At 37.1% G+C, this 24875-nt stretch overlaps 1 protein-coding gene across 4 annotated transcripts in view; it reads right to left on the bottom strand.

The window, feature by feature from the left end:
* Nucleotides 1–3202: 3202 nt before the first annotated feature.
* Nucleotides 3203–24875, bottom strand: part of LOC149532534 (phosphopantetheine adenylyltransferase-like) — a 59346-nt gene continuing 37673 nt past the window's right edge. For all 4 annotated transcript variants that reach the window (XM_089805126.1, XM_089805123.1, XM_089805124.1 and 1 more), the window contains one exon: nucleotides 3203–4050. In XM_089805126.1, coding sequence (XP_089661252.1) covers nucleotides 3265–3837 — 573 coding nt within the window. In that variant the 5' untranslated portion in view covers nucleotides 3838–4050 and the 3' untranslated portion in view covers nucleotides 3203–3264. The remainder of the gene's footprint in view (nucleotides 4051–24875) is intronic.

Raw genomic sequence — 24875 nt, 5'->3', positions numbered from 1 at the left:
TTCACTCCTAAAACATCTTATATCTTTAACTAAAAAACATAAAATAGTAAAGCTAAAACATAATCATCCATGAAAGCTTCAGCACATAACACAATGATTTGGTAACACAGAAACACTTCAATGTGAAGGTGAAACTAGGTGGGGATGAAACCCACAAATCTTCATTGTTGCAATAATAAAGTTAACATGTTAGGGTTACAATGTTTGATCATAAGACATGATCTACCCTACGAGGGGTATGCCCTGTTAAAAGTTTTAGAGACTATTAGGCCTCACCTTGTTAAAGGATTTTATGCTTACAACAAAGTAAGCACTCTGTTAGGAGATTTACATAGATATGTTAAGACCACTTTGTTAAGAGATTTACCCTGATTCAATTAACTATAATTGATTCAGTACCTGACCCTCAATTTTCTCTGTAAGTTGGTCTTGGGCCTCCTCTTTGCAATGTCTCTAATTCAGAACTCTTAATCTAATATCTCTATTTAGTTATCCGCTACTCTAATTGCCCCCTGTCTAATCTTCTTTCAAACTTAGTCATTTCTCTTCACACACCGATACACACATTCACTCCTTCCTTCATATTGATTCTAGGGTTAGAATCCTCCTTAAATAGATCTTCTCTTAAAGTTCTAGGTCTTGATTGATGGTTTACAATCCATCATCTTTTGTCGTTTCTATTTGATTTTTTGATTGGTTGAATTGCATACCTCAGGATCATTACCTTCTACAATGACACGTGATCATCTCCTTAGTTGGCCCTACAAATATTAAATGTCATATAGAAGTCGGCCAAAATGGTTTACATGTGTTTGTGTCATTACAAACTCACGACAAAACTAAACTACTCAGCACTTGAATGCTCTGACGCTCAATCATATTGACTCATTCATATTGTCACTCGGTTTCTATATACCTGTTTGCTCGGCAATTGTTAATCTTGTTAATGTGCTCAGTTCCAACTATATCGCTCAACTTGTACATGTGCTTGGTCTCAACTAAATACTCGGCAATCACTCTCCTGTTCAGTATGAACTTTGTATACCCGACCTTTACTAGATGACCCGGTCACAGTAATAACCATGTAATCTTGTCTAGTAAATGACTAAGTGTTTGGACACTAATAGACGACATAGGCTTAGAGATCAACAGATCTCACAAGCTATGAGATCACCAAGGAAACAAAAAAGAAAGAAAAGACAACTTTTTATAGGAGCTTTGAACAAATAGGGAATAGTAGACACAACCTTATACAAATACTACTCTTTCCCAACATGAGGAAGAGAGGAGCTCACAAGACATTTTCTCTATCTACAAACCACAATCCAAGCAATGGAATCATCTAGAACCTCTCGAAGAGGGGAGGAGAGAGAAAGGTTGTCCTCAATAAGGTAAACAACAAATGAAGGGGATCAACAGGAAGACAAGGGGAAAGGCTAACAACATCCATTAAAAAAGACATGATAGGAGCATAAATTGTCAAAGAAGTAGGAGAGCTCAGAGCAAAAGGAGCCAACGCAAGGTCTACATATTAAGACAAGGTCACCCTTACATCAAGCCCATTAGAACCCTAAGAAAAAACACCCTCCAAAGTGTCAAGATCCTCGACACTAAAATGATCATCAAAAGTGATCTATATGTTGAGAAGTAGGGCCCTTCCTATGACAAAGAGAACAATTGAAGCTAAATGGCCTATTGCAAAACAATGGCGACAATGGAAGGGGATCCCCTCATAATCCAATTGTTGGGACTAAGGCTAATCCCCAACCATCAAAACCACATTCATATGAAGAGGTAAGGAGAGATCAATATCCACCAAAAAAATAGGATTGTTAGACAAATAGAAAATCCATATAATCCATAGAAAAATGTAAGTGTAAATAAATATGAACAAGACTTTGATGAACATAAGTAGAAACAAATTAACTAGTACTAAACTTAAAACAGTATTGAGTTAAAGCACTTCACGTGGCCTGCTACTTTCTCACAAGTTTCCAACTCTTGCTTAGTTGACAATACCTTATGAGGTATGGATAAATGAAATACCACAATTTAGACATTTTAGAAGTTTTGATAACAAGGCATATATTAATGTTCCTAAAGATGAGCATTATTAGCTTAATTTTAGATCTGTAGGTCATGGTGTGAAAATAATGAGCTATATGCTTTGTAATATGTAGTATTAAATGTGTAAGGAAATTAAAATTATTAATAACCTCATTTGAATCCTAGTAAAAGGCCTAATTTTGCTATTAAGAATGATCAACAAGAGGATGCTCAATAATAGAATCTACAAAATGATGAAGGTGGATGAAATTCAAGTACCAATGAACAACAAGAGCATCTTGTTACACCTTCCAAAAGGTCCACAAGGAAACAAAAACCAATTGAAAAGTGTTTGAGCTTCTACTTATAGTTTTCATTTACTCTATCACGTAATGACAACAAAACTTAGATCTCTGAATCAGGATTTGCCTGTAAATGAGCATGAATTCTAGATAGAGGCCATGAAATTAAATAAATGATTTATGAAAATGTGACATATAGTATCTATGTTAGTTTCACTAAGGAAATCCATTGGATGTAAATGGTTATTTATAAAGAAATTTTAAATCGGGGTAAGTTGGAGTCCTGCAAGGCCTAATTAGTAGTAAAACGTTATCCTCAGGTTGAAGGGGTAGATTTTGGTGAGATATTCACATTTGTTTGGATAAAGAAACCTCTAATAAATTTATTTTATCTATTATTTTTTCTTACGATTTTGAGGTAGTGAAAATACTTACAGAACTAACTTTTCTAGATGGTTTTCTGATGAGGAAAAAAATTTGAATTATGAATTATGATTTTATAATATGGGTGTATAGATAACTTCAGGAACATAGCTATTGTTTGCATGGCTTCAGGCCAAACAGATGAATGCTCAGAGCAGATCTCTCCACCAATTATCTCCTTGAAATTTTGGAGAGTTTTGCTCTATTTCCGTATACATGAGTGCCACAAGGATAAATGTCAGAGACTATTTCTTTCTTGATTAATGGTTTTGATTTAAACAAATTAAGCTTCAAATTTCAGCCATAATTTCTGTAAAAGCTATTCTATGGAGTCATGGACAAAAAAATCTTGACAAAAAATTCAAGTTGCTTCACTGTTTTTCCCCATTGCAGGTATGCTATATTTTCTGATAGCTGAAGACACAATCAACTTCAAAATGAACATAAACTGAATCAGTAAATTAATTAATCTAGTCAATAGCATTATAAATCATTACTCAGAAGCAACAGAACATTCTTTCCCAGTCTGTTTAGAAGTATCAAGTTGACGCAGTGCTGTGGAGCTGAGTTTTTCACCATTTTCCCCTTCAATGACCAGGTCAACCACTTCCAACTTCAATTGAGATAAACCCCTTTCAGCCCTTCTTTTATTGACAGACAGTCCACCAGAAAAAGTTTCCTTGCTGACAATGATGGCATCTAGATCACTGTCCACAATGGATGGACCATAGGGATCAGTTATAGGTTCCACTTGCACTAGTAATTCTGGTTTGACAGACTTAATGTATCTTTCAACAGCTCCAATTCTCTTTTCCACAGGTTCAATCAAGTGAGCAAGTTGTTTGTTTTCTAGCATTGGTCCAGTGCACACACCAACAACCACTCTGCCCCTTGTCAAATCTGCTGCAGCCTTGAGAAGACGACGATGCCCATCATGCAACCTATCAAAGGTGCCTCCTAAAACAACAGCATCATATGAGTTCAGCGGAGAGATGATTTTTGAAGCATCCATACCTTCAGAATTGTTGTTATTAAGCTCTTCAGTTGCTAGATTTGCACAAGACATTGGTTAGACCTCTCCACTACTTGGTTACCTCTGCTTTCTATTTTGCTAGTTCTTTTCGTGACTAAAACATTTCCGAGTCAGTTGAATGTGTCACCTTCTTCTTGTCAAATATGTTTAATCTACCACCAGAATCATCATCAGAATTGTCTGCATAAACATGTACGAGCATGTATACTTTACAGAGTTTTCCAAATAAACAAAACTCCTCGGTACCTAAAATAGAAAGGAACAATATTAATACTACGAATATTAGTAAGGCAGTGAAAATCAAAGTAGATTGTCTAATGACAAGCAAAAGATCAAAAAGTTAGCTTTACAACAAACAAAGAGGTTACAAACACTAAACATTGTTACCAACTAATTGCACTTATCATGGAGTTCAAATCCCATGGTGCATAGCCCGTATACCACAAAGTTGATCTATAATTAGATCAAAGCACACCCATTTACAGTATAAACTATTATTATTTTTATGTGTTCATTTGGAGGAAGTAATATTGATAAACCGAGATCCAACTAGCTATGAAGCTCTGTCAATTACCAGTGCACCAGAAGATGATCTAACTGTAAGATTGCTTCTATGAAACAAATGAACAGTATACTGCAACTGCTCTTCTCTCCAACAGTCGTTTTATAAGCTTTTATTGCACTTTTTAGTAGACTTTACCTTGCAAATATCACTGCAGTTAATACTTTGAAATTGGTAACATTCTGCTAAAAAGAAAAGAATGGAGAAGGGACTAAAGAAGAGGCATGCTTAAAAAAATAAAGGAGTGGTATGAGAAGGTTTGCTTCAATAGAATCCCAAGCCATTTCTCAAAATCCATCTTCAAATAGCACTCTATCATACAATTCTCTTCTCTAATTTACATGAAACCAGTTCTGTTTCCTTTGAAAGGAAATCAGTGATGTATAGAAAGCTGATTTGTAAAGGATTGTAAGCTTTGAAAGGACCACTGCGAGTATAGTTTTGGTCTATGCTTTGAAGAGTTTATTTTGGTCTAGAAGACATGTTTTCCTCTAAGTTACCGATGCGTGGGCCCAGGAGGGGGTTGCGTATGCGGACGCGGACTGGTGCGTGAATGTGGGAGGAGGCGTGGCAGATGCTGCCAGGAAGCTGCTTTGTCACTTGCAGCTGCGCGCAGGGTGCTCCGAAGAGCATCCGGGCACATCCTGTAAGCATCCGAACGTTTCCAGCGTCCAGTCACTTAAGTGACTTAAAAAACATGTATTCTAAATGATTTTTTTTTCCTTCTATTTGCCTCACAACCCTAAAACAGCCCTAAAAGAGGCCATTGCCCATTCTTCCCATTTTGTTTTCAGCTGGGCTCTCTTCTCATTTGGTCTCCATTGTGGAATTCTGAAAGCAAGGTCATTAGTTTTGAAGAGGACCATTCCTAGGGTGTCTATTGAGCTTCCACAAAGGACGAACAAGCATCTAAGGTGAGCATTCAATCCATTTCATGAGTTTTTTTAGTGATTTGTTTTAGTTCTTCATGAATTTTTCAAGTTTTAGAAGAAATTTTTCAAGATTTTTTTTTTTTGTAAAGAAATGGAGTAAATTTTTTTAAACATTTCTCTAAGTTATTTTTTTCTATTTTTTTATTATATTTATAGTTTCTATTGTGTAAGAATGGCCACTACTGATAGTCAAAGTTCAATAGCAGGGCAAGAACGAAGTGATAACTTCAATATTGATGTGGCATCTCCATTATGGAGACACACAACAAGATCATCACAGGTTTCCGAAGGTGGGTCATACATTAGGAGATGCAATATATGTCATAGTAAACCATTCAATAGCTCATATTCTTAGGTCAAAGCTCATTTTATGGGCCCTACTGGTAAAGGAATAGCATTGTGCAAGGGAAGGAAAGATGGAAAAAGGTTGAGCGATGCACAATTAGCCAGATTCATAAAAGAACAAGAGGCTGCTGATCGTTTAGTGAGCAAATCAAAAACAAGTTTGTACAAACCTTCATCTACAAAGAGCAAAGTGAATGTGCCCACTGATCATGTTACATCCTCCAAACATCCATTCTTGGAAGTGGGAGAGGAGGATGATGAAGTAGAAGTTATTACCTGCAAAAGAGGTCCATTGGATCAAGCATTCAAAATGAAGGCAAGAGAGATTGTTGCTGAAGCAATTGCACATTGCCTTTATGCCAATGGTCTTCCTTTCAATTTGGTAAGATTTCCATATTGGAGGGAAATGGTTGCAACCATCCTTAGAGCACCAACTGATTACATTAGCCCTGAGTATGAAAAGGTGCGTACTAATCTTTTGCAAAAAGAAAAGATTTTTATAGAGAAAGCTCTTCAACCAATTAGGACATCTTGCAAAACTTCCGGCATAACTATTGTATCTGATGGATGGAAAGAAACCGAACATTGATAAATGTGATTGCAATGTCCCCCAAAGGGCCAATGTTTTTGAGGGCTATTGATTGTGAAGGACAAGTTAAGGATTCACAATTCACTTCTATAATTCTCATTGAGGCAATAGAGATGGTGGGCAGTGAGGATGTGCACCAGGTGTCACAGATAATGCCACGAATTGTAAGAGTGCAGGTGCTTTGGTTGAGTCTGGATATGACCACATTTTTTAGACACCATGCACTGCACACTCTCTCAACTTGGTCATGCAAGAAATTGGCACCTAAATAGATTGGGTGAAGTAAATATACCAAGATGGAAAGCAGATACAAATGTTTGTGACAAACCACCACATGTCACAATCTATATTCAGATCATTCTCCAAGTTGGAGTTGTTGAAGGTAGATTTAAAATTGTAATTATCTAGTTTCATTTATTTATTTATTTTGAATAAGTTTTATATTTATGTTCAATATCAAATTTCTCATTTATAACTTCATTTCATATTTGATGTCATATTGTCAACTTGCTTATAGGTAGCTAAGACTAGATTTGCATCTCATACTGTTGTTCTGAAATGATTCCTCAAGGTGAAATCAGCATTGGGCCAAATGGTTATTTGTAACCAATGGGCTATATGGAAGGCTTCAAATTCAGAGAGAGCCTTGAAGATCAGGGATATGATCTTGGATGAGCATCGGTGGGCTCGTGTGCAATTTGTGTTGGATTTCACCGAGCCTATCATGAATATGCTAGGCTTTGCCGATACAAATGCACCTTGCTTGGGGGATGTGTACGATGGCATGGACACCATGGTAGAAAAGGTAAAGCTTTCCATACAAGCACATGAGACTAACCCCATAGAATGTGAAGCCTTGTGCAAAAAGGTGGAGGATATCATTCATCATCATTGGGAGAGGATGACTACCCCATTGCAACTCCTTGCATATGCCTTATCTCCAAGGTACTATAGTCAGTAAATACTTGCTATGTCAGATAGAATTGCACCATATGTGGATGAAGAAGTTGCTACTGGATGCTACACTGCATTTGTAAGACTCTTCCCAGATGATAAAATACACAGAACGGTGAGGTACGAATTTGGCTTAATTGCTTCAGGATCAAAACTTACTCCATATGCAATAAAGGACCAAAATGACATGAGAGCTATCACATGGTGGTACATGTATGGTCAGCCATTCAAGCATCTACAACCTCATCCAATCAAGATCCTCTCACAAGTAAGTTTTCATTTATTTATTTATTTAGCAATTGTATTCTGCACTTTAGTGTTTAACATTCTCTAATTTGCTTTTCATTTGTATGTTTAATTTTAAAAAATTTAATTTTTATGAAAACTAATCAGGTTGCAAGTTCTTCTACTGAACGGAATTGGACTACATACTCATATATCCATTTAGTGAAGCGCAACCGGTTGGGCTCAAAGAAAGCTTAGGACTTGATTTATATACATACCAACTGGTGCCTTTTGTCAAATAAGGAGGATGGATACTAGGAAGGCTCAACCAAGCTTTGGGATGTAACCTCTGAATCTACAAACTTGGATGCAACACTTCAGGATCTTACTATGATGACAGATGATGATGTTGATAACATCATAGCACGTGCATCTAGCACAATTGGAACCATGCATGGTTCAAATGAATTTGCAAGTGTTACAACAGAAAGAGATGATGAGAATGTGGATATTTTTGAGAATCTTTATGATTCTAAACGACTAAATGTGATTTGTGAATCTTGAGCCTTGACTCTTGATTGATCAACATTGAACCATGAACTATGATTTGATTTTGTAATTCAAATTGCATTGGAATTTTGATGTTTTGATTACTATTATTTCAATTTGATTATGATAATGATTCAATGAATGGTTTATTTTTGTATATTTAATATTTTTTGTATTTCTTTGCATACATTGTCATAAATTATAGTTGACAACTTTACATAAATATATATGTATTTATATATGTGTGTGTGTGTGTGTGTACGGACGCATCCAAAATCCTCTTAAAAAAAAATCCACACATCAACAACCCCCACCTGCATCAACATCAGAACCAGAATTGGTAACTTAGGTTTTCCTTATGTTCATGGTGTTGCGGGGACGGGGACGGGAATAGGGACGGGGATTGCGTTTCAGGGATGTTCCTGAAGGGCCAAAAATAGGGAGTGGAAGAGGATTACGGTATATATATATATATATATATATATATATATATATATAGAGAGAGAGAGAGAGAGAGAGAGAGAGAGACCTTTTTTTTATGTTCTGAAATTAGAGAATGTCTTGTTTGAGACACAAATAAGCCAGCAAGTCCAACAATGATGCATGCATGAAACACGGATTGAACTTAGTGCTAGCTTAAAACCAATAGTTAATGTCAAAGCCCACTTCGACTTGTACCTTTTCTGTTTTAAGCAAAACGTTCACTAGTCTTGGTTTTTAAAATGTTCCACAACATTTTGGGGATGGGGACACAGTAGGGGACGCATTTTCAGGGTGTTTCCTAGAGGGTCTAAAATAGGGGACGTGACACCATGTAACGTAGATTTTTTCGATTCCAAGAATTTTTTTATTTTAAAATCTTGCGGCATTAGAGTAATAGCAAAGGTGGTCTATTAATTAGATCAACACACTCATTTATAGCACATAAACTGATATCCTTGATCCTCATGTTTCAAAGAAGATTAATATTGAGGCTGTAATCTACTTCATTAACAGAGGCAATTCAGATGAAGACATTGCAGAAAAACAAGATGCAAGCAAATTTTACTTGCACTCATAATTATTAGGGCATTTAGCTGGATCAGGTTCAGACAGGGCATAATTAAGCTGCAAAAGAAGGGTGATAATAACTTTAAGGGCTTTCTCAATTTACCTCTTATCTAATAAAGTTTCTTTGACTAGAGAGTTACATTACCTTGTTGAGCCCAAAAAAAAAACTAATTTGACTTTATTTCAAAAGTTTTATAGTTCTCTACACCAGAACTTGTTCTAAATGTTGAGTAACATGGCTTGTTTTTTGCAAATGTACTAACATTGCCAATGTAATTGATGTCTTCCAAATGCAGATTTGAAGATTCATAAATATGAGAGGAGACATGTCTTGTGAAGAGACATGTCTCTATAATTAATCATCATTAGTTAATATATTAATTATATAAGTAACCAAATATATATATATATATATAAAAGAATATTTATCTAATGATGATTTACCACCAACAAGGTATCTCATGATCAAATCAATCTGACTGCAACTACAAACTTAACACTAAGAGCTATTTGGGAGAAGCACGGAGCCAAAAATTCAGAGGAAAACATACATCCATGCGTATTAAGTTCTTATAATAAATAAACCAAGTAGCCAGTTCCTTGTTGATAAAGCTATCAATGACTGATGAAATGCTTACCGAGGTTCAAACAAACAAGATCTGTACAAGCCGTTAGATAAATATAAGGGATTCTTCCTCCAAGATATGCTTTTCTCTATCATGATGGATGAGAAGATGTCTTGACAAGCAAGAACATTTGATGAACATCAAAAAAATTTACCGCCAATTGTCTGCCACAGATCACAAGATGAAAGAAGATGATACAGTGCTCATTACATTAAAAAGCTTACCACAGGCCTATGAACAATGTATTGAGACAGTATCACATTTTAAGTCACAATATTCTAATCCATAATCAAACTCACCAACCATAAAATTTGGATGAAGTTTGGTAAGGGTAAAAATTCAGAAAAAAAAATTGAATTAAATTCACCTTATCTAGTTTTATTTATTTTTAAGTTGTATATCTAATATATTATCAAAATAGCTAAACATTGCATCATATACATCATATGATCATATTATGAAACATATTTGTTTATCAAATTTGATACAATAAAATATAAATTGATTATATTTGATTTGATTTAATATAACAGTTTTTTAATAAAATAATATGCAGCTAATTAATTATTAGCATTTTATACAATTTAATTTATAGTTTATAAATCTTATAAAGTACATGAATAAATATAAACAATAAAGTTATAAACTATGTCGAATGCTTTAAAAAAATCCAAACAAAAACAAATTGCAGTAGAAGCTGTACAGGGAAAGAACATGGCAGAGGGAAGGAATGCAACAGGCAAAGTTTCAATTGGTTTGGAAATTGCAGACTTTGCTGGCCATAGAGCATGTCTCAGTCTGCCAGCTACAGACACCTCGATCGGTGACTTGCCTTTCTCAATCCACCTCAAGGTTGAATTGCAGAAAATAGCAGAAATAAAGATGCACAGAATATTCATCACCCAGCAGTAGCACTCAGCAACTGCTCACATTGACTTACAAACAAGAATATTTTTTACCACTCTGAGCAATATGTGTGATTAAAAAGAACACAGAAAAGCATTTCATCAAAAAGCCAAGTCAAAACCCCTTAAGCCCTGTTCAAAACCCTAAACACACTCTTAAAGTTTTTACTGTAATGAAAAAACATAACAAGTTATACCGTATGAATAATTGGCCGAACTTTAAGGAGTTTTATACAAATATTTGGAATTCAGAAAAATTTGAACTTCATCCATACAATATGCCAAGCAGGCTTAGATCGCATCTACCAGTGTTGACCTAAAATTTGAAGAGTTGTGCCATAAGCTCTTGCAGCAGGACAGATGGAAGAAATTGATTAGCAGCAGTACTGATACACAGAATGTAGAACAAGCAAATACAGCCAAGGACAAGGGCAAAAGAAAATAGTCTCAAAAGAAAGGACGAGAACAATGAAGAGACTACAAAGAATATGAAAAATGCATGTCACTATTGTGGTAAATTGGGCCACATGGAGAAGCACAATAGAAAGAAGTTCACTGTAAAGAAATCTAATCTGAGGGGGCCTCCATCAAAGGCTCACATTGGAAAGCATTCCAAGGAGTCAGCCTTCTATGCTTTCATGGTCAGACAACCAGCAAATCAGTCAGACTTCTATGTGGTACGTTGGTTCCAGCCCAACTCAACATTTTAGCCATATAAAAATCAGTTCATGGAGTCACACAACTTGCTCAGATTCACTCATCTTCAGTGATGTTGAGTACATAGATGTTGGCAGAAGAAATGTACATAGATCTTCTAGAAGGGAAAATGCTCATTTTTTCAATGTGTACTATGTGGCAAGAATGGAAGTCAATTTGCCCTCTGAGTCAAACTATGCACTGAGGTCTCAATTTGGATGTCAGTATTGGCAAACACAAATGCTATATAGTGGACAAGGAATCCAAGAGCCACTCTATTGGTATCAAAGATCATGGTTTGTATCGGCTTATTGATACTGAACAGGTTCAAGAACATGTATTGGTAGCAAAGAGTACCTCAATATCAATAGAATGTGGCATCACTAGTATAGGCACCTCTACCTCTATCACCTAACACAAGTAAATTTGGAAGAAGTATTATTTGACATCCAACAATAGATACAAGGTGTTTGCCAGCTTTGTCATCGGTAGAAACTGTGTAGCTGATGGGTTCATGTCGTCAGTAAAGATTTTGTAGCCGTGTTATGTAGCCAACGAACCCCTTCGGGAAGGTTTGGCGGGAAATATTTATACCCTATCTAGGATCATTGTAAATCATCATGATAAGCATTATGTAATCTCTTGGCATATGCGAATAATAAAAGGAGTACTACTGTTCTTGTTCATTGTCTGTGTGCATTAATCTATTTACCTATGCGGTAAACAAGCTTGCCAACAAAGGCAGTAGCACATAACTCCTTTTTCAAATGGATAGGCTTGGAGAACCTTGTGAATCCTACAGCTGGTTAATACAAACATTTATGGACCAATGAATACGGCATCAATCACTAGTGCCAAGCACTTTCTTTTGTTTGTTGACAATTTTGGAAGGAAAATGTGGGTGTTTTCTTTTAAGTCAAATCAATTTCAAAAGTTAAAATCATTTGTCAAGAAAGGGTCAAGATGCGATATTGTAACTCATAGGTTTGAACATGAGTCTCTTAGGCAAGTAGCAATACTAGAACATTTTCTTGATGATAACCTACATTGGCATCCAAATGACATAGAAACAAGAAGCCCAAGTCATCAAGCAATCTTGACTTGGATGAAGAATCTCATACAAAGAGACCAAAGTGGTGGAAAAGTATCATTTTTAATGTTTGGGATGACAAAATGATTGAGGTGGACCATCAAAGGCTAGAGCAAAAACATAATTCACTTCGCTCTTGTAGCCAATCTTCAAGGAGTTCATGATCCTTAGGAAGTCATGGAGGCAAAAGGATAAATTATATGGAGAAAGGCTATGGAAATCAAACATTTATCTTATGGGGAAAAAAAAAAGACTTTGGGTTCTTCCAGGTCTTCCACATAGGAGGAAACCTATAAATCGGTGTACAAAATCAGTATAAAATTGATAGTACATATACAAGCACAAAGCATGGTTGGTCCCAAAAATGTTCATACAAAGAGAAGATTTAGGCTAAAAGGAGACTTTTGCTCCTACAGCAAAAAATGAACATCATTCATTTACTTTTGGCCATGGCCACTCAATTTGGCTGGAAAGTCCATCAAATGGACATAAAAAGTGTCTTCCTCAATGGAAATTTAGAGGAAGAAATGTGCATATCTCAACCTTAAGGGTTTTCAGATTGCAAGAAAGGAGTATCACATATGCAGATTGAAGAAAGCTTTATATGGCCTGAAGCAGGCACCCAGGACATGGTACATCAAATGTGACAAGTATTTGGTTGAATAGGGATTGGAGAGGAGTTCTTCATATCTAAACTTTTTACGTCAAAAGCTTAGACAATTTGATCATTCTTCAAGTCATCAATGTAGATGATATCATCATTATAGGTATTAAGGCACATTTAATTGAACAAATCAAATGTGATTTGAGTAAAGCTTTTGAACTGACTGATTTAGGCCTCCTACATTACTACCTCAGTGTAAAAGTGTGTCAAACGATTGATGGTATTTTCACTCCTCAGTCTAAATATGCCAAAAATTTGCTCAAGTACAGAACAACAAATTGCAAAACCCCATCTAGGGCTGAGGCTTTTAGCCACTACAGACTCAAAGGTAACAAGTGAGTCAGGATTAAGGCAACTGGTGGGCAGTCTTATCTACCTTACAACTCCTAGACCTGCTTTGAGTTGTGTTGTCAGTTTCATTTCCATATTCATGACAGCACCAAAGGCGGAACATTAGTTTGCGACAAAGTAATTATTGAGATGTGTGAAAGCAACAGTCGACTTTGACATTTTGTACAGAAACATAAACATCCTAGGTTAGTTGGGTTCACAGATTGCAAAGATTTTGTTGATGATGAAAAATCAACTTCTAGATAAGCTTTCCATCTTGGCATTAGTGCAGTCACAAGGACCAATAAGAAGCAACAAGTAGCAGCTCTTTCCTCAACAGAAATAGAGTATCGGGGAGTAGTATAAGCAACATGTGAGTAGGATGGCTAAAAGGAAGACTTTCAAAATGAAAATGCCTCAAGCAGGACCTTCACCTTTGTCCAATGAAAATCAAGGGCTGCAAAAGTTTGCCAAGAATACAGCATTCCACGAGTCTAGCAAACATATCAAACTTAATCATCATTTCATCACACAACTTGTAAAAGATGGATAGGGGATATTGTAGTATTGTCCTTCGTGGGATACAACCAGAGACATTCTTACCAAGTCTTTGAGTCTTGATGTATTTGTGAAATTTCAGGATAACTTGGTGTAGTTTGTCAATCCACTATTAGGGTAGGTATTAAATTATTATTATAATATTTAGTATTTAATGGTGGTGCAGGAGCATCTAAGAACCAAGGGACATAATTGGGTCATATGCATGACATGGCAGATCCTGTGATATGGGTCATTTGCGTCCCCTACTACTTTTATTTGTTAAACATTATCAACACAACATTGGATAAAAAAATAGAATTAAAAATAGACAAGGATATCAGTGAAGTTATTCATAGCCAGTTAAATGGAAGAAAAAAAAAATTGGTGGTTCCAAATGACATGTGGACCAGAAATACAGAAAACAGTTTGGTCAATAAGTTGTTTTTGAGAGTTGTGCTTCTTGAGGGCCAAAGTAGAAAATACAAAATTGCAGACATCACATAAAATAGGAAAGAAATTCCAAACATGAATGTTTAGTATGAAATGGAAAACATGAATGTTAGGTGACAATTGTTGGAAGCTGTTTTACATTCATATATTTCCCAATTTGAGGGAAAACAGATCAATGGAAAACCTAAAGAGTTTGGCTTGTGCAGACCATCAGCAAAGAGATTCCTTGCCAATCATAGTGAAAATCGAAAACATATGTAAATTTTCTCCTCCCTTGATTTTAAAAGCTGTCATAGAATGACATTGTTGGCTCACCAAGGTATGAATACTAATGCTAGTTCACAAAGCAGAGCAATCTTTGTAGTTAGTTATTTCTCCATACTTTTTTAATTCTCTAGAAATTTTTTAATTGAAAGTTTATACGGTTCTTTTGTACAATACACCAAATATGGCAAATACTGGCAGTGGGCCAGCATCCCTTGCAGGATTCGCAACATGGCTTAACCACCTCCTATGGTTTTATAAGACTATTGGTTGTATCGGGCATTGATAGGTCAATCTTTTGGTGCAACGGCAACCCTATCCTTTCTAACAATTGGTATCAAAGCTGGGTCACAAGTTCGAATCTCGCAAGCCACGGCGAGAGACACTAGGAGGGGGATTGTTGGCAGTGGGTCAGCATCCCTTGTAGGATTCACAACATGGCTTAACCACCTCCTGTGATTCTATAAGACTATTGGTTGTATCGGGCATTGATAGGTCGATCTTTTGGTGCAACAGCAACCCTGTCCTTTCTAACAACAAAGGCTCTCTATTTGTGGGTCACTGTAATGTTTTTTGTCAAGATATTATTTACTACTCTATCCAATAAATTATGTATGTTTACCGCATAGGTTAATTAAGAATTGCACACAAACAATAAACACAAACACAAACAGCAGAACTCTTCTTATTATTATTCGCATATGCAAAACAATACATTCCTTCCATGATAAGATGAATACAATGCTTGCCGAAGGGGTTATAAATACTTTCCCAAAGGAGTTCGTCGGCCACATACAACATGTCGCTACATAACAAAAACCTTTCCGAAGGGACCCGTCAGCTACATAACAAGAACCTTTCCGAAGGGACCCGTCGGCTGACACACAATTTCCTTTCCGAATGGACCCGTTGGCTGATACACAATTTCTACCGACAACAACATACATCACATAATAATAAAGATGGCAGTGTGTACCAGATACAAGAGTAAAATGCCTTCAGTTGCTCATGAAATTATTATGGAGAAGAGAACCAAAGATGGTCGGCCAAGGATTCCAATTCAACCAACTACACCATACTCCCTTCCTTGATGGTACACAAAATATTTAAAGGACCCAATGATTGCCAAAAGGAACACAACCGCCAACCGACACTTGCAACTACCCAAGACTAACGAACTTGATAATTAATACATTGCCAGATAACCAATATTATTAAACATAACAATGGGCATTATATGCAGAGTACATCATTCTCTCCAAAAGAAAAATTTGTCTTCCAAACGACAAGTATACATCAACTAATATTTGGAGAGACTAATGACCAGAGTGTAGACAATGAATTTTACTATGCAAAATCGAAGTTATACTGCACTGCAAAAATCAAACAGGGTCAAGGGCAGCACCCCTTCTAAGGGTTTCAAGGTAATGCCCCCTACAAAATCAAGGGTTAATGCCTCTAAAAAGGTTGAGCGACAACACCCCGCATAGTGCCCAAGGTGCATTAAGACCTTCAGAACTGCATAAAATGCCATGGCGCACATAATTTTCATGACTTTTTAAGATACTAGGAATGATGTTGGATCCGAAAAGGATCGACTGATAACACCCCTCAAAGTGCCTAGGGTGAGTTGAGAACTTTAAAACCACACAAAATGCCATGGTGCAAATCATTTTCATGACCTTTTAAGATGCCAACAATACTGTTGAGGCCGAAAATTAGAATTTTATGTCGAAATCATGATGTAGAAGTTGTGGAAGTCGTACGAGAATGAACTTATGATGTTGTAATTGCCACACCTGATTGCCTGACTGCACTACAATCCTCTTGTGAAGGTGTTACCATGTTGTTGCCCAGTAACTCACACAATGTACTAGAATTGTATAGATCGCTTGATGCAAAGCTGTTGAACACCATATGTCAAAACCAAAAACTGCCTTTTCAACATTTTGTATACCATATGACAAAACTGTTGATTTTTGTGGGGTGAATTTAGATCATATGTCATACAAAAAAATGAATAGGTTTGAGTCGAGACCGTATGCCATATGGCAGGACTGACACTAAGACCTATACGCCAAAAGGAAAAATTCATATGCCATACCTCAAAACTCTTTGCAAGCAAGTGGTAGATCACATTCATACATCGTATGGTAGCTATCACACAAAAGAAATCCACATATGAAAAGGACAACTATGACATACAAAGGGATGATTTGTCTTATGGTGGAAAAGGAATTGAGCCATACATTGGGCAAGACCACCAACCTATATGCCATGCGAGGTATGTAACCCGTACAGGGTATGCAAAGGTTGTACGTCAAGCAAGACCACTGATCCACATAGACAAGGAGAGTTAGGTCGTACGGGATGTATTTAGAAGAAGTGGCACCAATTCATATGGACAAGTGCATGAATAATTTTGCCTTTGTTGCTTCTTATAGAGATCAATGTTGTGTTCCTGACACGGAAAATTCCTAGGCCATTCTCACCATAACTGGGTTCCACTACTTTTGCCAAAAAACAAGCATACCCCCGCTGAAAGTTTGTTTTATAAACTTGTTGAGTGAAATATAAATTTGTCGAGAGTGTAAATTACACAATGGCCTTTGCATATTCTTCATTATTTTTTGCTTTCCATTCTCCATCTTTCTTCTTTCTTTTGCTGTAGATTTATGGTGAAGTGGATTTCACTTGACAACCCTTGTACACTCCATATTATATATTTTGTTCTTCATACTATTAGATGTACCATCCATAAATTTACATGTTTTCACCTGTTGGGATTAGGAAAGATCGTCGCTGATTGTTCGATTGGAATTGTTGTTGACATGATAATACGATCACAAGTTTTGTCATTGATGTCAACATATGCTTTGTACTTGCAAGACAAACTCAGATTTTGTATGTTGTAGTCTATTGATCAATACAGTACAGATAGTGTATAACAGTCTGAAGTATGTGAGCATGAATTTGTGTTGAGGGATGAGTGATCTTATCTCTATGGTCACAACTTCTTACGTGTTGATTTGAGTGAGTTACAATTGATTTGGTGAAGACTAGTTACAGGCCAGTGACAAAGAATTATGCCAGAGGTAGTTGCAGTATTTTAGGTATAACATGATTGCGAGATGGACTTTATATTTGTGAACTTAGAGGATGATAGAAGACTTGGATGTGCGTGTGTCTTCAGATTTGTTGACCATTTGGTTCATGTTGGATTGATTTCTAGCGTTTGGTATATATTTCTAGTAGTCGATAGGATGATGTTGCGTGTTGACTAATGTGGCAAGCATTAATTATGGATCTTGGCATGTGTCCTATGAATTGTAATTGTTGTATATTTGCTTAAGAAGGCTTGTATGCCTTAGCATGGGTTTATTTATTTATTTGTGTATTGCGGAAGTCCTAATAGGCCGACCTAATTGCTTGTTTGTAACTTGTATAAATATTTTGTAATCTATGGAATGATTGTTATATGTGTGAGCCATGATGTTGGATACCAAAGCAGTGTTCAAGGATTGTCAGAGGCTTTGAGAACAAGTATGAATGGAAACTATTATCATTCCTAGTGGACTTCAATGGAACTATAAAGGCAATTGAGTTGTCAATCAATCAATTCAACAAAGGTGTACTTAACCTTTACTCTAGCAAATGATGAGTCTCTTGAAGGTGGGTTAAACCTTCTTCTTTGGGCAGTGTGCTCGGGCAGCGAGCCTTTTGTTCTCATCAACTCCTAATAGGTTTGTGAACCTTTTAGCAAGGGTTCAGCCCTTTAACAAGGTCTTGTCCTTTAACAAGGACAAATGTACTAAATGCATTATATTGACTCCTAAAAAGGTTATTTATATATTAGTACATGATCTTGTGGGTACTCCTAAAAAGGTTATTTATATATTAGTACATGATCTTGTGGGTATCATCCCCACTGGGGTTTTTCCCTTAACAAGGCTTTTCTCGAGAACAAAAATCTATGTTATAGTGTTCGCTTTCTTGTTGAACATTGTTATATTGTTATAGTGTTGGCTTTCTTGTTGAACATTGTCATATTGTTAATTCATTTTAAGAAGTTTGAATTTGATACTTATTACTCAAACTGATTCACCCTCCCCCCTTCTCAGTTGTGAGGGGTGGACTCTCGTTACTAACATCATCACCAACTCTTCACAAAGAGTTGTCCCTTCAAGGAAATTTCATGTTAATAGGAAATCGCATAGTCCTCCATTTTCTAGTGAAATAGTTCATTCAAGGAATTTATCATATCTTAAAAAAAAATCTTCCAATTCAAACACTCTTTCACCATTTGGTTTCGTGCCTTTCCTTCCTTCATCCAAACCTGACTCTCCATCTTCAAACTTTGATTAAGAGGATGCCAACTCCTCACTCACCACCTAATTTCTTAGGTTGATGACATACTTCCTTTACTCTTGATTGAGTGTTTCTCTTCCAATTGTCATTTGCCTTGGCAGCAATCAGCCACCCACTCCCAAGAGATGTGTCGTACACCTTCTGCAATGGGATGACTATGAAGTCCAAATGAAATTCTTGTGTCCCAATTACTTATTTGTGTGTCATCAATGCTTCCAACAACTTGATGCCATGTTGGTTTGCACCTACCAAGTGGAATAAAAACGGCTATATTGTTGATCTTCCAAGGCACTTCCAAGTAATCTTCTAATACTATGTTCACTCTTGAGCTTACATCGATAATGATGTTTATCAACTTCTTCCCTGTTATTTCCATCTCAACAACAATCGACTTCCTCTTGATGCTCACTCCCAACATGGAATCAATGGCCTTTTTACCTTTTGGGTGGTGGCTTCATTGTTGATTCCTCTTCTCGCTTACATTGGTTCTCGCCAACTATGTTGCCACTAAATGCATTAGTAATTACCACTCTTATTTGTAGCATGGTTTGAAGAAGGTATGTCATGTTGATGGGTACAGTTGTTTATAGATTTGTTGTATGGAGCCTAATCAAGCTTGGAGGTTAATTTTTCCCCACTTGTATCAGCACAATTTCCACCCAAATAATTCAAGGGGGGTTTGGGAGAAGCACCCCCAAGACAAGGGTCATAGGGCAGCACCCTTGCTGCATCACAATATAGGGTGGAGTCAAGGGGCAGCACCTCCAAAAGCTCAAATGACTTTTATTACTTTGCAAATGTGTCGAGAGTTAATTCTCTATTAGCTAACATATTCTAATCCTATTTTTGGAACCAACACAAGTCTTGATAAAATGGCTTAGGGTTAGGGTGCTTATATGAGAACTTTGCATGGTGCAATGGTATTGAGTTGCAAGGGATTGCTGATTGCTATTGGTTCAATTTGCTACATAATAATATTGGACTCTACTTGGTGAATGTAGCCCAAGTTTGGGTGAACCATGTTAAATTATGTATCTTCTTGTTTCTTTTTTCTATTACTCCTCTATTCTATTAGATATTTGTCTTCTAGCCCTAACATGTAGCACTTACTATTTTCTCAAATTCCAACTGTAGTGGAGTATTGGTGGCTTCATTGGAGGTTGTTCTCCTAGTCTCATTGCCCATTCATTTGGCTTCTCAGAATCTCTCTTCGATGTGGGGATCCAGGTATATTGTCTTCCTTGTTTGTAACCTAGTGATCGCTAGGACTTCCTCATCCAAATCATCGATACCCAACAAATTCACCCCTTTTTGCTTCAAACAATCAATGTCTTCAAGATTCCCCAATACATACCATTTGCAAGATAATTGTATGTTGTCTTTTATATTCTACCAATCTCTCACCAAGTGACCCCATTCACTACATTGTTGGCACTCTATAATAGGACATTCTTTGGAGTCATATTGTATTTGATTTCACCCTCGTTGATTTCCATAATCATCTAGTGATGTGTTTCGTGGCTTCGATGGACTAGACTCTCATTGTGTAAAGAGTACCTGTGTACTTGTATTCTTCAAGTTATATGGGCACTCCTTTATTGAATGGACCATCACTTGGCAAACCTCCCAAAACATCTTTCTAGAACAATTATCTTTCGTGTAACCTGCAATTTTGCATTTAGTACACCATAGTTCATTAGTTTTTTTATTAGATCCTTTCTCGGCCTTCGATTATTTCATCATTTTCACCATATCTTGTCGTAGGGCCTGAACTTTTTTGAATTCTTCATCACAGCTACCATCAATCTTCTTGTCATCATTTGTCTTCCTCTTCCCTTGGGAGGATACCTTGTTTTCACTCTCAATGTCCATTGCTTGATTATGAGCATCAATGTAGGAGGACGAAGGCACCATTTCCATCTTCTAGCTCAGTGAGGGAATTAGCCCCTCTATAAACCACCTCTCCTTAAACCCATGGTTGGTTCTCCAACTTGACCAGCAATTCCTTCAACCTACGATTGTAAGCTTCTATATTCTCCTTCTTCCCTTGCTTGGTATTATAAATTGCAAAGGCAATCTCATTGTTATCTTGTAGCAATTTAAACTCAATGTCGAATGCCTTCTTCAATACATCCCAAGATGCTATAGATGAAGCATCCAATTTTGTGAACTAGTCAATGGCTATACCCTATAGTGTCACTAGAAATGCTCTCAACCAATAATCCTTGTCCTAGTGACTACTTGTTATCCAAATAGCGGCTCGATGGAGAAACTGACATCTTTTACACCTACTTACTCCCTTTATATCGGACCTAGGCAAACTATTCTAACCACTATGTTTTGTTGCTTTCCCTACACACAAGTCCTCTACATGTCCACCTCCAACGTTCCTACACTATTGAGTACTCTTAGACTCTAATTTGTCCTTGTAATCCTTTTGTCCAAGGGTCTTTGGTTTGGATCCTCTATTTTGGGTTCTCCTGAGATGGATAGTGTCTTTTGTAATGTCCCCAATTTTAATAAAATACTTTAAATAATTAACGGTCCCAAAATTTAAATAATATAATTTGGACCTTTAGTTATTTAATAAAGGGGCCCAATTTTAATTAATTATCCGTAGTTGTTTGTCTTATCAGCATTCTTTTGTCAACCCTCTGGAGTTTTCTTCGAAGGGGTATTTATGTGCAACATGTAAGAAGTTGTTAGCATGCAATTTGACTATTTCTTTGTACTGCGAATTCCTTTTGGAGTTCTAATTTGTTCACCATTTCAGAAGTGGAAGATTTTCCCTACTTGGCTATTCCGGTTTCGGTGGACTTCAATACTCACCCTATTCTGTCTTTAGATTACTTTACTTCAAGTTTGGCACATCTGGAGCACCATATTTGTCTGACAATATACATTTCTTAACTTGATTGCAATTATTGGTATTGGCAATTATCTATGCGATTGGCATTTATCGGTGCGAGTGGCCAGTGTCTTGTTTATATTATTACTTCCATCTGCACTAGGGCTCAACATCATTAATGATTACACACTTCAGTCCAGTATCTTCATCCATTTCCCTTACAGCCATGCACTTTCTTCCCTATACGGCAATCCACTTCCTTCCCCGTACGGCCATCTAGTTCCTTCCCCGTATAGCCATCCACTTCCTTCCCGTATGGCCATCTACTTCCCTCCCTATATGGCCATCTAGTTCCTCCCCCGTACGGCCATCCAGTTACTCCCCGTACGACCACCCAGTTCCTTCACCATACGACCATCCACTTCCCACCATACGGCCACCAATCTATAAATTGAGTTGTCCAATAGAATATGAGACGTTACAATGGTATCAAAGCTAGTGATCTTGCCAGCTTGTCGAGTATTGAATTCAAATCATGGCGTCTAGTGATGGGTTGGTTGATCCGCTAAGAAAGCTAAGAAGTCAACAAAGGCTCCACAAACAGGCGAAAGAAACACTCAACCTCTTGACGTACACAAGGCCATTGGTAACAACATTCATTCCTAGGGTAGGGCAACAAGAAATGTGAACTCCCACGTTGGTTGAGATGTTGAAGAAAATCAAGCAATATTGTGTGATTGGTGAATGGGAGAGAGAGACACATCTCTAAAGAATAATATAGAATTGCGAATGAAGTATTTATTATCTCAACACAATGAACTCTTCAACAATGTTCACAAGCAGGAGATCAATAAGTGGCTACAAGATGAAGTCACACAAACACGAGGAAAATGAAGAGTCACATGAGGTTTTGCAAGAATCTGTTGCTATGCCTACAAATGGAGAGCACATGAAACTTCAAGATGATGAAAACGGTGAAGGAGATGCTTGCAAACCAACACTCGTCGATTAACTTGATAGAAATTCTTTACCAACAGTTGTTCAACTTCATGAAGATGCTACGAATGATTCCTTGCAGGAGCAATCATAATTGGTTGAATATGGAGTTTATCCTTCAATTTTGCCTAAGTCGAACATGATTGCAATTTCTCCATGTAAAGGGCCTCCTCATAAAAATAATGGGATCTACATAGGCTATGAGATTCCTATGGAGGTAGATGATTACATGAAGATTGTGGATCTAGACATCGATGTGATTTATGATTAGCTTCTTTGGGATCTTGGTGACTATGGACATGACAATGTAGCACAACAAAAATTTGACAAGGATGTTTATGGAGCAGCACAAGCTAGAGTCACTCTTCACTGGTATGATAGTAGTGCCAACAAATATGGGCACAATGACAGTGGTAGTGTGATGCGTGCTGATGCAAGACCATTCACAAGGAAGTGGCAAGACTCGCCTGACTGATGACTTCAAAGGAGATTGGTGTGCGTGATCCCATTAAGGTTTTGGATTCGAGCCTTGGTGTGTTTTATGATTGGCTTCCATGGGATCCTGGTGGTTTTGGACATAGCATTGTTTATATCAGAGTAGGGCAGCAGAGGTCTGGTGGTGATCAACTCATCTCAATTGAATTCAATTATGCTCATGTGATCCTAAAGAAGCATGGATTTTCCAGTAGATTTAACTATCTACGTCCACGCCTCATTTGGGATACTAGAGTCTGTGGATTGCTTGAGGACAAGCAATCTTTGGGCAGCAAGGATTTGTAATGCCCCCAATTTTAATACGATACTTTAAATAATTAACAGCCCAAAAATTTAAAGAATATTATTTGGACCTTTAGTTATTTAATAAAGTGAACCAATTTTTATTAATTATCCGTAGGTATTTGCCGTGTCCGCATTCTTCTGCAAACCCACGAGAGTTTTCTCCGCAGGGGTATTTATGTGCGACATGTAAGAAGTTGTTAGCATGTGATTTGGATTATTTCTTTGTACTGCAAATTCCTATTGGAGTTCTAATTTGTTCGCTATTTTGGAAGTGGAAGATATTCCCTACTTGGCTATTCCAGTTTTGGTGGGTATCAATCCTCACCCTATTCCATATCTGGATTACTTTGCTTCAGGTTTGGCACATCTGGAACGCCATCGTTGTCTGAGAATATACATTCTTAACTTGATTGCAATTATCAGTATTGGCAATTATCTATGCGATTGGCATTTATCTATGCGAGTGGCGAATGTCTTGTTTATATTATTACTTCCATCCACACTACGGCTCGACATCATTAACGACTATGCACTCCAGTCCAATATCTTCATCTATTTACCTTCCCGTATGGCCATCCACTTCCTTCCCCATACGGCCATCCAGTTTCTTCCATGTATGGCCATCCAATTCCTCCTCGTACCGCCATCCAATTCCTTCCCCCGTTTGGCCATCCACTTCCTTCCCTGCACCACCCTCCACTTCCCACCGTACAGCCCCCAGTCTATAAATTGGGTTTCTGAATAGAAATATGGGACATTACATCTTTGATCTGCAATCCTTAAAGATCGCCTAATCACTTGGCCTTGACCACCTTGTGTCCACTTCTCGCCTTTATTGGGATCTGAGGTCATGAATCACACAACTTTGACCCAATTTCTTTTTAATGCAATGGAACCAAATGTTTACTGCTATATCTAATAAATTATATACATGACATAACAATAAAGATGGTGGTGCACGCCAAACATAGGATTTAAATGTCTTTATTTTCTCATGAAATTTTTATAGAGAAGAAGACCCGAGATGGTCAGCCCCAGATTCTAGATCATCTATCTACACCATACTCCCTTCCCTAATGGTTGCCAAGAGGAACACGGTCCTCAACCACCCAAGACTTGAAACTACTTGAGAGTGACAACAAACTTTCTATGGACAATTAATGCATTGTCAGATAACCAATATTATCAAACACAACATAGACATTGTACATTGACTATAGATATGTTGTGGTGCATCAATCAAAGCTATTTAAGGACAAAGGTTCATATTTTTTAGTCCTTGGATGAAAAAGAGCTCTGCCTTAAGAC

This window comes from Cupressus sempervirens, chromosome 10 (genome assembly GCF_028749045.1).
Source record: "Cupressus sempervirens isolate cs-2001-9-10 chromosome 10, ASM2874904v1, whole genome shotgun sequence".
Taxonomy (NCBI): Eukaryota; Viridiplantae; Streptophyta; class Pinopsida; order Cupressales; family Cupressaceae; genus Cupressus; species Cupressus sempervirens.
Note: the sequence above shows the minus strand (reverse complement) of the source record. Positions and strands in the feature narration are given on the sequence as shown.